The 16,813-nt window shown below is 41.7% G+C and overlaps 1 protein-coding gene across 1 annotated transcript in view; it reads right to left on the reverse strand.

Moving 5' to 3' along the window:
- The window catches only part of ITGA8 (integrin subunit alpha 8), a 146,381-nt gene extending 129,574 nt beyond the window's left edge, over positions 1-16,807 (reverse strand). The window contains 2 exon segments of the mRNA XM_006906981.2: positions 15,797-15,930; positions 16,618-16,807. Coding sequence (XP_006907043.1) covers positions 15,797-15,930; positions 16,618-16,739 — 256 coding nt within the window. The 5' untranslated portion in view covers positions 16,740-16,807.
- Between the last annotated feature and the right edge of the window lie 6 nt (positions 16,808-16,813).

The raw sequence follows: 16,813 nt of genomic DNA on the forward strand, positions 1-16,813 counted from the left end.
ACAAGGTCTGCAAATTTTTCTGTAAGGATTGGTAAGAAATGTTTTAGGCTTTGCAGCTTCTACAGTCTTTGTCACGACTGTTCATTTCTGCTCTTGTAGCAAAGACAGCTTGCCTGTAGACAATATGTAAGAGAATAGGCTTCTCTATTTTCCAATAAAACTTTATAGACACAGAAATTTGAGTTTCATATAATTTTCATGTGTCATTAAATATCAATCATTAAAAAATGTTTTCTAACCATTTGAAAATGTAAACACTAATCAGCATAAAGGCCATACTAAAGCAGGTGTGGGTCAGATTTATCTGTAGTTTGCCAACAACTGATTATTATTGAGTATTCTTTTGTGTTTTCTTTTTACCTAAGTGTGTATGTAGCAGTCTGTACTTGTGCTTGACCTTTGATTTTGTTTGTTGAGAGATATCCATGTTTCAATAGATAGATAGATAAATAAATAGATAGATAGATAGGTCTGTACTTGTGCTTGACCTTTGATTTTATGTTTGTTGAGAGATATGCATGTTTTAATAGATAGATAGATAGATAGATAGATAGATAGATAGATAGATAGATAGATAGATAGATAGATAGATAGATAGGCAGGCAGACGGATAGATAGATAGATCGCTCAATCTAGCTCATTCTTTTTTACCCCTGTATGGTATGGTATCTCATTGAATAGCCACATACATTTTATTTATCTATTCCATTTACATATGAGCATTTAGGTTTTTTTTCAGTTTCCACTCCAACAAACATGTCCCCTGAACATCCTGATATCCATCCCCATCTGCATAAGTACAAGAGTTTCTTTCTGGCACCAGACTAGAAATGACATTATTGGGTCACGGAGAATTATCAAATCCATTTTGTCAGCCATGCCAACTGATCTGCAAAGTAGCTACAAGTTCTGTAGGAAAGTGACCATCAGCCCTTGTTACTTTAGGGCTTTTAAGTTTTTGCCAGTCCAGATGACTATGAAATGGTACCTCACTTCGTTCGATTTTCATTTGCATGTCCCGCAATTATTAGTAAAGTCGATCATCTTTATAGGTGCATGGACCATACACTTTTTCCTTCTGTGAATCACTCATTCATATCCTTTGCTCATCTTCTTGTTTGGTTATTTTATCGATTCGCAAGAATTCAGCGTATATTCTGAGTATTGATCCTTTTCCCGTATATCTGTTTGCAAATCTCTTCCAATTTTCACTCCTCTTTATCTTTGTTCACGGGGACTGTTGTCCATCTGGAATTTGTTTTTGTGTATGATGTGGCATGGATCGCTTATTTTCAGCATGACAGGCCAGCTGTCCCAACAGCACTTACGGAACAGCTCTTTTTTTTTTTTTCCCCTTGAAGGGTTGTAATTCCACCTCTGTAATAGTAACTCCTGACGCCGAAGGGGCCCGACGTAACCTGGCCCCTGCTCACCTCTCAAACCTTCCCCACTCCCATGCTCGTGAAGCCGCAGACACACTCACTTTCTCAAACATGCCCAGCTTTTTCTGTCTCCTCGTTGCATTTATTCTTCCTGCCGCCTGAAACACTCTTCCCACGGTTTACTGCACGGCCGCCTCCTCCTCGTCACTCAGGTTCCAGTTCAAGTGCCGCTTGCTCCCAGACAGACACCGTCCCCTAGCGGCCAGTTCACTGTCCCCTTCGTCATTATCTCCCTTTATCCTTTTCTTCGTAGCTCTTACCCTATCTGAGACGATCTCATTTCTTAGTCTGCACGCTTACTGACTGCCTCTGTCCTTCAGAATAGTCATAAATCCCATGGACAGAGATGCTCTCTGCTTCACCATTTCTGCATTTCCCATTTCTAGAATGGTGCCCGCACACGATAGGCAGGGCGTGTCTATGTAGCCATGGTTTTTTACATTTTGGCCTCATAGATTTCTGTATTGTTTGAGTTTTTACAGGGAACATTATTATATCTATGATCTGAAAAAAAAAGAAAACCTAAAGATAAAAGAAAAACAGTTGTCAGTCAACCCAAGAAATTGAGATGGGTGGTAACAATAAAATAGATTTGGCTTGTCTGCATTTCTGGGTTTCGAAGGCACCTCTCTCAAATTGGCGGTGTTGGTCTCTGGGCAGTTGTGGTTCATACGAATCCCAGTGTGTGGCAAGCCTACTAGCTTTCGGTTCCTTTTATCATAGGAATATTCATTTCAGAGCAGGAGTGAGGGAATATAAAATATGGCACACATATTTATATAGGCTATGAGCAGATTTTTCTAATCTTTTAGCATAGTGAAATGGGAGAAGTGATGATAGGTCACCGTGGGAGAGAGAAGAGAAAAGCTAACACCAACACAGGTGTGACCAAACATTTCGGCCAACGGACGATGTTTGAAAACTATTTATAAAGTCCTCGACCTCACACTGGAAAACAGTAAGTTTCCCTATAACCTTCAGTCATCACTTTAAGTACGTCGCCCGAGGGATTTTCTCAAAGCCTTTGCAGGAGCTGTCCAGACATTTTTAATCAGGAAAAAGGGAAAAGAAATCTTTTAAACGTTTGTTTATAATCTTTTCCATAGTCAGTGCATGCTGTCAGAGTTTCATTTAAATTGAAACTCTGTATCTGAGAACAAGGAATACTCGTATGTAAAATTCAAAATAAAATAGCTGTGGCCAAAAAACTCCTTGTCTAAAAGAAACAAATCCAAGAAAAGAACTTGGGTTGATTTTTGTGTCCCAGGAAAATTAAATTTCCAAATACCCTAAAAACACTTAAAAATCATTCAATAACACCTCTGTCGACTTGATACTCTCGATCATCTTACTGTGAATTTTCAAGTATTTTAAAAAGTATCACACCAATTCATTTTTCCATATAATGTTCAAGAAATGTGTTCATTTCTTTTCAGTTTTATTGAGATAGCGTTGACACACAGCACTGAATAAGTTTAAGGTGTACAGCAGAATGACTTGACTTATATATAAATCATGAGATGATCACCACAATAAGTCTGGTTAACTCCCATTATTTCATACTGATATTAAAAAAAAAAATTCCTGATGATGAAAATTCTTAGGATCTGCTCTCTTAACAACTTTCATATACACCACACACAGCAGTGTTGACTGTGGCCACCGTGTTGCACATCACGTCTCTGGTCCTCATCGCTCTTATAGCTGGAACTTGGTAGTTTGGGCCACCTTCATCCACTTCCCCCACTTCCGGCAAGTGCAAAGCTGACCTCTTTTTCTGAGTATGGGATTTTTTTTTTTTTAGAGTCCACATAAGTGAGATCATACAATATTTGTCTTTCTCCATTATTTTATTTAGCAAAATGTCCTTAAGATTCATCTATGTCGTTGCAAATGGCAAGAATTCTTTCTTTTTAATGGCTGAATAACATTCCAGTATGTGTGTGCGTGCATGTGTTTGTGTGTGTGTGTGTGTAGTGTGTGGATAACATCTTTATCCATTCATCCGTCAATGGACAGAAGTGTTATTCTGATAAATGAATAGTCCATATATCTGAGATTTATTATTTATACCACATATGTCTACTATATACAAATATGTGTGTGTGTTTTCCTCTTTACCTAGTAGATCAAATCTAAATACCCACCCTTCACATGTAGGTACCAAGCCCCACACCTAATCTCCAGGTGTGGTGTTTCCTTCTGTTCAGGTAACTCCCTCTGTGCTTCCTACTGAGTCCCACTCCCAGACTTCATGTGATGTTACTCTTGCGAAATACCATTCCTCTGCAATTCCAAAAGTTCAATAGTTATTTGTAAGCTAATCCAAATGACTTCCTTAAAACCTGTCTTCAAATATAGGGCCCAAAACTCTTTCTTTTCTAATTGAAATTCTTTCAGGTTATGGTTTTTAAAAATTCAAACAATCTAAAGTGATGAAAGTTGTATAAAGAAGTATACGTGGTAGTAAGTGAAAGGCCATTGGAATCCTCCCCCTGGACACAGTAGCTGTTGCATTTTGTAAAACTATCCAGCCATGCAGAGTTTAAGAGACTTCTAGCTCACTCTTCTAGTTTTAGACATTTCTCTTCTGGAAAATCATGAAACTTTTATTTTAAATTGTTTGTTCATATCACTATCTAGATACTTGGTTCCATACAATAACGAAAGCACTAAGAAAGCTGAATGAATCGAATGTATGCTTTTGGAAGTCTAATAATGATGTTCATAAATATAGGTTTGGGATGGCAATAGTCAATAATGTATTACAATCTTCCTATTATATAGTTTCCCTGATCTAAATGAGAATATAAGTTTTCTACCCCAATCATTTCCACTCTACCTCGTCTTCCCAAGACTAGAGATCACATTTCCAACTTCCTATTTTTAATAACCAATGGTGCCTAGTCAGTGATCTTCAGACCTTTGCTTAGCAATAAATAGGAATGAGTTCTCTACATCATATAATATCCTTTGAAATGTTCTTCATATGTAGGTTGACTCAGATTGTATGTAAGGTTTGTTCCGGAAATACACATGGACTTTTGTTAGTATGATGCAAGCAATTTTTTGGGTGACAGTCCCGCTAATTTATACGATGCAGCTAGAGGAGTAAATGCTACAAAATGAAAGAATCATCTCTCCAAAAGGAAATAATAAGCTATCAGATTAAAAACAAAACAAAACAAAACGCCTCCAGTATGACGCGGAAATCTGAAAGGCAGAGCTGGTTACAGTTGGCTTCTATAGATTGACACATCAACTTCGGTCTTATCTGTTACAACTCACTCCACCTCACCTACCCAGGCTAAACTAGTTTTCTCTCTCATCTCACCCACCTCTGAAACAGAGACACGCTCAGACACACACACGTGAGCGAGCATGCGCACACGCATCACCTTTAACGATGCCACCTATGAAAACCTTTCCCTGAAACGCAGTGAGCCCCACACCTCCATCTGCAGGCAGGGACAGGAGCCCTTCCTTTGCACACCTAAAGCCTTCTGCACCGTCTGCTGTTATGCCACTTATCTCTAGAACAGAACCTCCAGATGCTAACCTTATCATCCATTGGACTTGAATTCTGTGAGTTCGGAGAGTAGGTCTATGAACACATGTCTATCTTAGTCACTATTTATAGCGAGTATTATGGCAGTCTTGATAACCAAGCCAGCTTCTTGGAACACATCCTTGACGACCACCAATCCCGCACTCCTGGATTCCACTCAGTAATCAATGCTTGTCGAGTCTTCTGTCTAAATCTCTCAGAAGTCCATCGACTTCTATCCATCCTTGTGCCACTTCCCTAGTCGTGACCACCATTTCTTCAGCCTCAGTTTCTGCAACGACTTCCTAAGTGGTTTCCCTTCTTCCAGACTGATCACCTTCAAATGCATTCTCTGTCCTGGAGCCAAAGTTCTTTCTGAAATGCAAAAATTCTTAAAACCAGGTTTGTATCACCTTGTCCTTGCCAGCATCATCTTCTTGTCATTCCCAACCATAGTGATTTTCTTTCAGCTCCTTGATTGTTTCAGACTTTTTCTCATCTCTAGATTTTCTCACACTTGGGATAATGAGCTGGGATCAAACATCTTGGTTATAGATACAGCTGGGGAAATAAGAAATCTCAGTATGGCTTATATGTCACCTTCCGATTGGCAGGAGCACAGCCCACTTCTGTTTAGTGCCCAATAATTTATTTGCTTCAAGAAGTAATGAAAACCTCTCAGCATGGGAATCTCAGGAAGCAGATTAAATGACATAAATCTCTTCACTATGACCTCACGGCGATGCATTTAAATGATTGGGTTTCAGGATGCAGGTTGTATAAACTTGCCTCTCAATAGCACTTGAAAATGTATTTACACGAGCTCCCGTCGTATGCTCGCATTTTCCTCAGGATCTCATCCCCGGTGCCCGAAGATGTTGCAGTAAAAAGGGTCCCAATTATCATCTAACAGAATGGTTCATTTTATGGTTTAAAAAAAAAAATTGCTGTTCGCAAAACAGGCCCTGCAGAATTCAAACCTTCTGAGTCTGCACTGTATCCTTACGGAAGATTAACACCCAAGATGGAGCTGCTCCCTGGGAGATGTTAGATTCCACCCCAATCGAATAGGACCATACCGTAGGGTGAGCAGAGGCTAAACTGTATTCCCATCACAAACGAATTCACCTTTATAATTCACATGATTCCTGTGCACTGCCTGCTAATCCTGTTCCTCCACTGTTCAACGTATTCTGCATTCTGGTGTCACGATTTCCATCTTCTCCTCCTGACCTTCTTTGCCTACCTCTTCCCTCTCGGCTGACAGCCTAGCTTCTTATTTCACTGAGATGAAAAACAATCTATCATTTCCTTCCCCCTGTCACCAAACCCACCAACCTACTCTCAGTTGTCCCCTCCCTCTGCCTTCTTTTGTCACTCAGAATGAACTGCCTTTGTGCCCCGCTAGGGCCATTCCCTTCATCTTTGTAAGAATCCCACCCCATGCCTTTCCATCTTCTCAGGAATTTGTTCTCGCAGATACCCTCTCTCTGTCAATCATCATTGTTTACCTCTCGATGGAATAATTCCTGTTAGACTAGAAACACGCTAGACTATCTTCTTGACTGTTAACTTTCTGTAGTCCCGTGTTTAGCAAAACGTCTTGAGGAAAAACTGGCTCCACAGACGTCACGTCTCCTGTCGGTCCCTCCCGTCCCCTCGACACACTCTACTGCAACTGCTTCTTTCAGTCATCGAGAACGATCCGTTGCTAAGTCAAATGTTCAAAGTTCGGTCCTCATTTCACTCCACCTCCCGGTACTTTCCTCACTGGCTTCGTGACGTCCTTTACTCACCTGGTCACTCCTTCTCGGCGTCTTTATACCACCCCTCAATTCTCCACTAGTTCTATAAATGTCGGGGTGCACCAGCACTCCACCTGAGCCTTGATCTTTCCCCTTCTCTTCCCTTTTCTCTTTGCTTCCCTCTCCTCTCCGCTCCATCCACATTCTAGTCCTTAAGTGATGGTTTTAAGTGTCATCTACAGACTTACGACTTCCAGATGTAAATCTCCGAACCTCTCGCCCGAACTCTGGGTTTGTTTATCCAACTGCTCCTTTGACACCGTTTGGATCTAATAAGCGTCTCACATTTCACGTATCTGGATTCAACTCCTGGTACCTTCTCCAAGACTTGCCCCTTCCCCACTGCTTCCTGTCATTCCTCTAGATTCTCAGGTCAAATTTTTCACTTTCTTCTGTACCCTTCGTCCGACCCATAATGAAATCCTACCAGCTGCGCTTTCAAACAAATCCCAGATCCGACCCTTTCTCAATCCTAACAGCTGTCACTCAACCCAAACCATACTTGTCTCTCACTGAAAAATGAGGATGTCTCCTAATAATCTCCTTGCTTCTGCTCTTATTTGCCTACAGTCTATTAAACTGATCCTTTTACAAACATGCTTCAAATTATGATAGTGCCTATGCAAAAGCACTGTCAGCTGCCCATCACTCAGAATGATATCCGAGGTCCAGACACAGTCTTTCTCGCCTACGCCTGGCTCTCCAGCCTCATTTTCTCTAGCTCTTTCCTACAGAGGAGGTTATCCTGGGTGACCGGGTGGGCCCAATGTAATAACTAAGGTAATTTAAAATGAAAGAAGGAGGCAGAAAAGGAGAACCAGAGACAGGGCGGCGTGAGAAAGACTCAGCCAGACAGACATTGCTGGCTTTTAAAATGGAAATGAGCCACAAACCAAGGAATGTGAGCAGCCTCTAGAAGCCAGAGAACACAGAGACGGACCCTCCCCAAGAGCCTCTAGAAAGGCGCAGGGCTCTGCCAATGCCTCAGTTTTAGCCCAGTGAGACTTATTTTAGATTCCGGCCTCCAGAAATGGAATATAATCAGATTGTGTCGCATAAAGATAAAGCCACTGAGTGTGTGGTAATTTGGTACAGGAAGTGAATGGCGACAGGAAGTGAATACCCGACTCATATTTTGAACCATAAGCACCTATGTATAAATAAGTATATTTGCTAAACTACTCTACTCTCTATACCCAAGACACAAGAAGGAGCAGCTAGGAGTGCCATCGGCCAAGGCGGAACCTTATTCATGGTGTTTTATTGTTAATCTTCCTAGCACTTCCGTGAACACAACGATTTCATTCAGAAAATTTTGCAAGTTTGGTTTTGTCGTGATTTTTCTTGGTCGTCAATAAATTCCTCTTTGTAGTTTTTAGGGGAAAAAAATGCATTAGAAAAAGAAGAAAAAAATCCAGTTTTCATCATGTTTCCCAAAGACAACCTCTCATTGTATATCCCTTCTTGTATTCTTCTATGGGGTGTAGATACAACGGTGAATTTATGTTTTTCACTTAACATGAAAACAAAAGCATTTTTCTCATATTAATACTGTTCTTGGTAGACTTCATCGTTCGTAGTTATATAACACTTACTCGTGTGATTATGCTATAATTTACTTGACTATTCATATCGAGGATATTCGGACACATTATTTTTTAGGTTTATGCCCCCTTTCTTCTAAAAAAGGATTCATAGCAACTTCAGAATTAATTCCCGAAACATGTGTCCTGTTTGGAATTATGGGGAGAAAGAAGTCAGAAGGTCCAGAAAACCATTACTGGAAGATAAGATGTCCTGGATAGTTGAGAAAGAGGTACCAGAACATGGACCTAGAGTGAGTGGGGACATGTGTGTATATAATGCATGTTTGAGAGATGAGCTGTGCTGTGATGTATCATGCTATAGAGATGAGGTACGTAAGCAGTATGACAATAGGGACATGGCTTAGCTGGAGATACCTGGGCGAATCATAGGGGAGGATGACTGAAACAAATCAGAAATGGAGCCATAACCTGGCTGGGGGAGTTGACTTGTCACCGCTACACCTGGAGTGAGATGCTGTGTGTAATGCGGGCCGTGTAGGGTCTGTGCACAAACTTATTCTTTTTGTAGTGATGGTGTGTGCCCGTCTCTCTAATCTCTGCATATCCGGGAAACCAGGATAGATTGATAAGGAGGCTTTTGCAAAATCATTTACAAATCTGTGTCCATATGTTAAATATCAGAGCAAAAGAATAAAATTGACCTAATGTTAATAAGTATATGTCCCGAAGTACAATTATATTAATTTTAATAACTGTGATAATGTGTTTGAAGCAAAATCTCTTTAGTTTAATGACTATCAATGATGGGTCCCATGCCTAAATTTTAGCAAGGATATGAGAATTACACACGCATGACGGTTCATTGCAAAGATTCATTCTTACTTAATGTGTTTTCATGTACAGTTCTCTTACCAACACATTCTTAATATATCTTGCTTCATTTAAAGAATGATAAAGACGGTCATACAGGATGATCTGACCAGTTATTCCCCCTTATTTAGAGGCAGCAGCCTCAGCTCTTCAGGGATCATATGTCCTTATGCTTCTAGTTATCATTTCATTGGCCCTTCCCACAGGCCAAGAGCTTACTGCCTACATGCTCACACCAATGGCCACAAAACCAAATTAAATCATTATATTTAATATATAACTCTCTGGCATTCGCCACGGTTTTTTTCCCTCATTTTCCCCCCATTTACATCCAGTAAAATTCACTCTTGGCGATATACCGTTCGATGAGTTTTGACAAATATATACAATCGTGAACCCACCACTACATTCAACACACAGAAATTTCCATCACCTCCCCAAAGTCCTTTGTTCTGCCCCTTTGCAGACAGCCCTCCTTTCCCATGCCCAATGCCTGGCAGCCATTTCTCTAAAGCCTTAATTTTTGTAATCTATGTTTTAATTTTACTAAAACGATTAAAAGAGTGATTACTTTCACCAATGCTTATGGATCTAGAAGACTTTCTCAATTTGGCACAATTAGAATTATTTTTATCCTATTTTAGGATATCATTATACAGGCCCACATTGTTTGATGCACCAAATGTGGTTTTATGAAGAAGTATTTAAATCGAACTTGGAAAATTAAATTTTTCGAGTGCTGGTAATAAGATCAATAATCAATCTTTTTTCTGACTTCCTGAAAAGTCCACGTTGGTGTCTCTCGATGGTGTCGATCAGGGCACACCTGAGCTGAGCCTTTCAGAAATGTTGGCAACCTCTCTTCGTCAACATAATCACAGGTATAGGACTCTATACATAACAGGTAAAGTTTGGATGCGCACATCTCAACAGGCCAGCTTAAATGTCGAAGTGCATTTTCCTGCTTTTAGAATAATTTCAAGCCCATTTCCTAATATTTCCCTCAGAATGCTGCAGCTGCTGCATGGACCATTCCTGCCAAGAGCCTGGAAGACTGTTCCATCACACAGACTTCCAGCTTCTTGAAAGAATTTTGCAGATTAAGCAACAGGCGCCTAACACTCATATGACTCAACGAGCTGTAGAGCAGATCTGTTTCCCATTTCCAGCTGGAGTTTCAAGGACTTCCTTTTTCTAATTGCTTCCTTGGTTGCTATGTGATGGAGGGACCACCGCCTCCTCCCTCCTCATATCAGGACTCCACTGTGTTCTGTCACGTGGAAGTCTGAGCTGACTGGGAGACGTTTAGGGGTGCTGGTTGCCTCTGTCAGGCCAGCCTATCAGGCATGGCTGCCATCATGAATTGCTTCTAGAATAAGTAAGCCATCCTTTGATGACTCAGTGGTATTGGGACTTCGCAGAGTAAGCTTTCTACCCTAACATATGACATTATTCGTTCTTCAAAGGAGCGAGTTATCTTTAGGCTGCCTTCTCCCCTTTTCCACTTTCAATTGGACTTTCCAGAGCCCAGATTTCTGCTCTTGGTGACTTCTGTCACATTCATGTTATTTCCTCTGTCATTTACTTAGGTAGCTCAGACCTACATTTTTCTTTTCTTTGTTACTGAACAAAAACTGATTTCTTTCTGGGGGAGTTGGAAAAGCAAGACTTATGTGACCAATATGTTTCCCAACCCTCACACAAGAAAGAGGGCACACCCAAGACTATCAAAAAACAGTCCTGTACCAGTCACTGTGCCAAATGCTTTAAGCTGCTGCTTATTGTGGGCTCATTCAAAATGAAATAAAATAGACCTGCCCCTCCCCCACCAAATACAAAGGCTTCTGGTCTCCAAGCTAAAACACAATTCCGACAAAAATCTTACTATCCCAAAGTTGTTAATATCTTAACCAAAGTATCTTCCATTTTGAGGTGGTGATTTTTTACTTTGGGGTGTGTGTGTGTGTATTTTGTTTGTTTGTTTTATAAAAAGTTACTAAATTAAAGCCAGGCAAATGCTGTTCGTCTTTCTCAGATGACTTCCGATTCTCAGTGGCGCCACTCACCTCCTCCTGTTCACTCTTTATGTGAGTCCCTAATTGCGAGGGGCTCCCAGGTGTGTTGCTTCTCCATGACGATTAGCGCTACGATGATTATCACCATGAATGAGTACCCGCTATTATCTATCTCCTCAAAAAGTTTCGGTTGAGCATTTCGACTTTGAAGATAGACGTCTGTCTCATTGTTTCGTTCACCCCCTTTCTAGCCGGAGGGCTGTAACCTCGCACTTCTTTAATCCACACGTGGGTTTGGAAAATGTGGGGAAAAGAAGAAATGAACCTTGGAGTCGGTTTAGAAATGAGAGGCATGAATTTGGCAGACGTGATGTTTTAAGTTAAGACATGGGGCATAGTTTAGGGAGGTCCTGAGGCAAAAGTGAAAGAAATCGATTTGGTGATGAGGGAATTTTATTCTAGTGAAGTAAGAGGGAAAGACAGAAGGGAGATGAGAGAAGTGCTTTTTTGGAACCACTTGATTTTGTACAGAGCAGGAAAATTATCTACTCTTTGCACTTTGTACCTCCCCCACTGCCATATGCTTCCCTAAAGTTTCCTTTTACCATACTTGAAAGGACCACAGATTTTAATAGTATTCATGCATTTGAAGTGCTAGGCTATTCCCAGCTTCCTCTGTTGTTGCATTTATGATGAGAAGTAATAAAAAAAAAATCCAAGTTATATGATAATGTAAAAAGAAAAGGTTATTTAATGAAAAAAATTTCAGACGAAAAGGCAGTTAAAAAAAAAAAAGGCAGTTGACCTTAAATAAACTGAGGTTCAAGATCACAACCAGATTCAGGGACTAAATTATAGGCCAGTCTCCCTCAGGGTCTGGGCTGATACAATATAGTAGGTTACCACAGGGAACACTAAATTGTAGACGCCCCAGGGGCCTGGACAAGTTGAAACAATGTCATTAAAAGGTCAGATTTACTTACTATGTCTTGAATTCAGATGTAACAGTAAAAGCAGACAGGGTAAAGACAGGGAAAGGCATGACTGTTTACAGAGGAACATTTACAATATACTATGTCTTCGTGTCTGAAACATTGCACTATCATGTGAACGTCAGTTTGTGGGTGTCCAGCGCTCAGAGCCCCCACTTTGTCAAGCAGAGAACTTTTCTTCCTCTTTGTGGGGAAACTATGTTGTTGCCAAAGGGCAGAGAGCAAGACAGGAGGCAGCTGATGGGGACACTGAGGGTGCATGCTGGGGTGGAGGGGCATGGCAAACCAGGGGGCATATGCAACCTATTATTCCCACCAAGACAAAGGCTGTTTCTGTGACCTCTGGTTTCCATAACCCTCTACCCAAACTGCTTTTCCCTTTCAGATCTTCTCTATAGGATCGTTTAAAGTGGTATTTGTGAAGCTAACGTTGGGGGGTGGTGGAGCAGCAGGGCTGGAGGAGGGGAAGGGGAAGGGAAGGTGAGCAGTGCCTCAGCCCCATAGCTTCTGACCCTGAACTCATACTCCCTTAGGGACCAGTCGTCTCCCCATTTCTGGAAGGGAGGCGGGGCGAACAGGCAGGCTTTGGAGCAGACAGACTTCTTTCCCAACCTTGCCTCTATTTCTTACTGTTGTGTGGTCTGGGATGTATTTTTTAAACACCTTTGATGTCAGTTTCCTTATTCATCAAATGAGTTTTAACACGGTTGTTTCGTTTTACGGATTAGAAATCACGTGTATAAGTGACTGGTACGGAGTAGGTGATGGATAAACGTAATGCCTCTCGTTGCATTGACTGCAAGACCCAGAGTCAGCAACGCCTTTGTTTCTGCCTTTTATCTTTGGTTCCAAGATCACACTCTACCCACAGAACAGATGCTCAGACTGGAAATAGCTCTACTTGCTCCTGCTTGTCCCTTCTTTTTCGCAGTTTCGCAGCAAATGGCAGCCACCGGCAGTTCCACTGTCTTGGGGGGTGCGTGGATAAAGTAAAGAAAAGATGCGGGGAGTTGGCAGCCGCTCAGTAGCAAACACCCCAGCGCGGTCCTCTCTCTCCTTTTCCCCCATCCATTCTCAGGCCATTCCCAACAGCAACCAGGGTTCCTGGGCCCACAGTGCCCCCTGATGGCTAACGTGCGGAACTTTCTTTACTCAGTGATTCTTCTCAGTGAAACTCCCCCAGGCTTTGTTCATTCCATCATGGACTACTCACTTCTCACAAATGTTCGGCGGGCTCCTCTGCGTTGCCTTTTTTTTTTTTTTTTTTTTTATTTTTTGCTCAATTATTTCAGAGACATTGTTTCCCTTCCTGTTTCTTTCCTTTGTTTTTGTTCCGTTTACGAATCTTCAAATTACTGTAGTTATGGTTGCTAAGATTAACAGTAAAATGATTGCATCCGTCTATCAAGAATAAAGCCTGATACACTTAGAAGAAAAATAAGACATCGTGTAGAATCAGCAGTAGTAAAAATCTCTAAAGCTCTTTGAGACATCCAGACATCTTTTTCAGAACCTGGACAATGCCATCTACCCGCACTCTTTATCCGAGTGATACTGATCTTTACTCGAAGCTCTTTTAGTATTTCCTATTTATTTATTTGCCACGACTGTATTAGTTTGTGCCCTACAGATTCATTATAAATATAGTTCATCCACGATAGGGGTCAAGCGAATTCCTGTGGGCTATTCTGGAAACCGAAGTACAATCTTTCAGCATGAGTTCTCTATGGGAAGATGAATTCAAAGCTCCAAACAGTCATTTTTGAATGAACTTTTGGAAAAGTTACCCTATTGTAATTTAACATTGGAAATTTGGGGTTGGGAGCTGTCAGTTTATAAAAGTCATATTGTCTTCTCTGGTTTTCATCTATTAAACCATGACATTGCCTGGAATTAGTACTTACAAAGGCAATCAGGTATGACTTATCTGGGCAGGCAATGATTCTTCCTTTATTAAAGAAAAAATATACTAACCAGATCCTGCTTTGATATGTTATAGGAATGTTCTAGAAGGTTATTAAATTCATGTTCATAACTCTAGATTGTTTCTTGATAAAAGTAAATCAAACATGCCTCAAAATGTAAATGCTTGCTACCTCCACTTAAATTCAAATAATACCAATGATCTGTGTTTTTTATAAAGGCTTAATTTAAAACACTTTTTAAAATACAAATGATTTCGACATGGATTATTAAAATGCCATTAATTTTGTGCTTAATTTCTCTGATTTAAGAAATTTATTCTCAACCGAGAAGTTAGGAACTAGAAAGCATCTAAAATCCTGATTAAACATCCAATTGAAAGATTTCTTTAGCAAATTAACATCAAGTGGCTTAATTTTTCCAGTTTCCAATAGTTACACTTAAAAGTAAAGGCTTATAAAAATTGACATGAAATAACTGATTTATTTAATAAAAGGGTAAATGAGCTATTGTGACCATTTATAGACACATATGAAAAACATAATTTTAAAATCCTTTTATATAATATTTTCCTAATTAGGTTATAACTCAAGGTAATGCTTATACAGTATTTCTTTCCTTTGAAATTATTTCCATATTCATAGAATTGCAATTATTTTTCCTTTAAAATAAAAAATGCAAATCAAAGTAACAGGTAAATGCCACCTATTGAATTTCATTAAAATTTTGTGAAAATGGATTTTCTGCATAAATTCTAAATGCACACTAATATCACAATAACGAAGAATGATGTCATAAAACAGTCGTGTGGTGCAAAAGGTATGTTAAATGCTTGCTCATCAAAGAACATTATTTGAGTCGACATGTTCACATTTTTCTGAAAAGAGGTATTTACCTTCTGATAATGTATACCTTTTGAATTCATAAAGTTTTAGAGGTACAAATTAAAACATCCAGCGTTAACGTTTTTGAAAGCATTACGTTTAAATTATTTTCTCAGGACCCAAAGAGAAAACACCAGAGGAAACATAACCAGCCTGAATTGTTTAAAATGTATTTTCCCTTTAATTAAATAGGAAACATCTGTTTAGGGATTTTGGCAATGAATGTGATCCATCCACACTCTGCCTGTACTAGTTTGCATCCAATGCCCAATATTTTGAAAGAAAACTCTTTCTTTCTGTAAAGAATTAAACAATAACATGGAGCGATGTCTGCGTCTGTAGCAGCTGAGTTTTGCCTCCAGAGTTTGGGCACTGGTGATGCGAAGGGTCCATCTTTCCCCCATTTACCAAAGATGGACCCTTAGCATTACCAGTGCTCAAGGTTAGCGTGTAACTATTTGTACTTCTCCTAAGCGTTCACTCCTCCCGAAAATGCTCACCTCAGGACAGCAAGGAAACAGGAGTTACTAGGATGCACGTAAATACTCCGGGTCAAAATATTGTTCCCTCTCTGGGATTCACTCAGCATTTTCCTCCCACTCATGTTTAAAAAAAAAAAAAAAAACTGATTTCTCTAGGGATCCGCACAGCCCACAACACAGACCCCCCCAGACAGGCCAAATGAGTACAAAGAGAACGTGGAGTTGACTCCAGGACGGGTCTGGTCTTTGAAACCGGGGTCCACAGTTGAGAATGACAAATATCACTTACTGGTGTTGTCAAACGGGATCTGCTTGCACTGCGCAGACCCCTCGGCGGGCCAGGGACAGTAATAGACGGCGCCCCCTTCCACGATGTCCGGCTGGCTGGTGTTGGCTCTGGGCGCCCCCACCAACACACTCGCTCTGCGAAAAAGGTTGGAGAGAATCACTGGGTGGGAATCCCCAAAGCGCGCGCCTGCGACGCCGTCTCCAGCCGCTCGCCCACGCGGGGGGCGCGGGCAGCAACGTTATTTCAGAGAGAGACCGCCCGTCAAACTTTGATTTCCTCTTGGAAACCTACCGGCGTCTGAAACCTGGTTTGGAAGAGAAGGCAAACAGTCCTAATTCTTCTCTAGGTGGAGCTGTATATACAGTGAGCTGAGAGAGGAAGGGAGAAAAAAAGGAAAAAGCCAAGGACAGAGCCCAGCTGCCTGCAGCAGACAGCACTTGCGCCCAGACACCTAATTGTTAGAGGCTCTGTATAAACAGACCGTGGCGTGGTCGTTGGTTTAACTGGTTTGAGTCTGCTCAGTCTCGCGTTCCCCCTTTGCACGATGCTCGGGAAGTCCCCGGGACCTGCGCGCTCTTCGCGAGTGGCAGGTCTCTAGTTCAGAGCGCGCAGGGCGCATCACATCCAGCCCCCAAGCGGAGAGAAGAGGCTGGCGGCGGGGACCGGACGGGACGGGCCCCCAAGTGGGCAGCGGGAGGGAATCTCAGGAGTCATCTCACATCAGGCTGCGGGACAGGCCGGGTGCCCCGGCAGAGGGTCAGGGACCCCGCCTGTGGCGGGGTTCGCCCACGCGCGCAGACCCCGGGGCGCGGGCGACTTACGTGTGAGCCGCAGGTATGTGGAAGTCCACCGCGTAGCCGAAGTAGCTGCCCTCGGGGCCGCTGTACACGGTGAGCTGGTCCACATCCAAGTTGAACGCCTGCGAGGCGGGGGACCACAGCATCCCCAGCGCGGCCGAGAGGCAGCAGAAGGGCGCGAGCGGCTGCCCCGGGCTGACCCTGAGAGCGCGGCGGGCCC

The sequence above is a fragment of the Pteropus alecto genome, unplaced genomic scaffold, assembly GCF_000325575.1.
Source record: "Pteropus alecto unplaced genomic scaffold, ASM32557v1 scaffold11, whole genome shotgun sequence".
Classification (NCBI taxonomy): domain Eukaryota; kingdom Metazoa; phylum Chordata; class Mammalia; order Chiroptera; family Pteropodidae; genus Pteropus; species Pteropus alecto.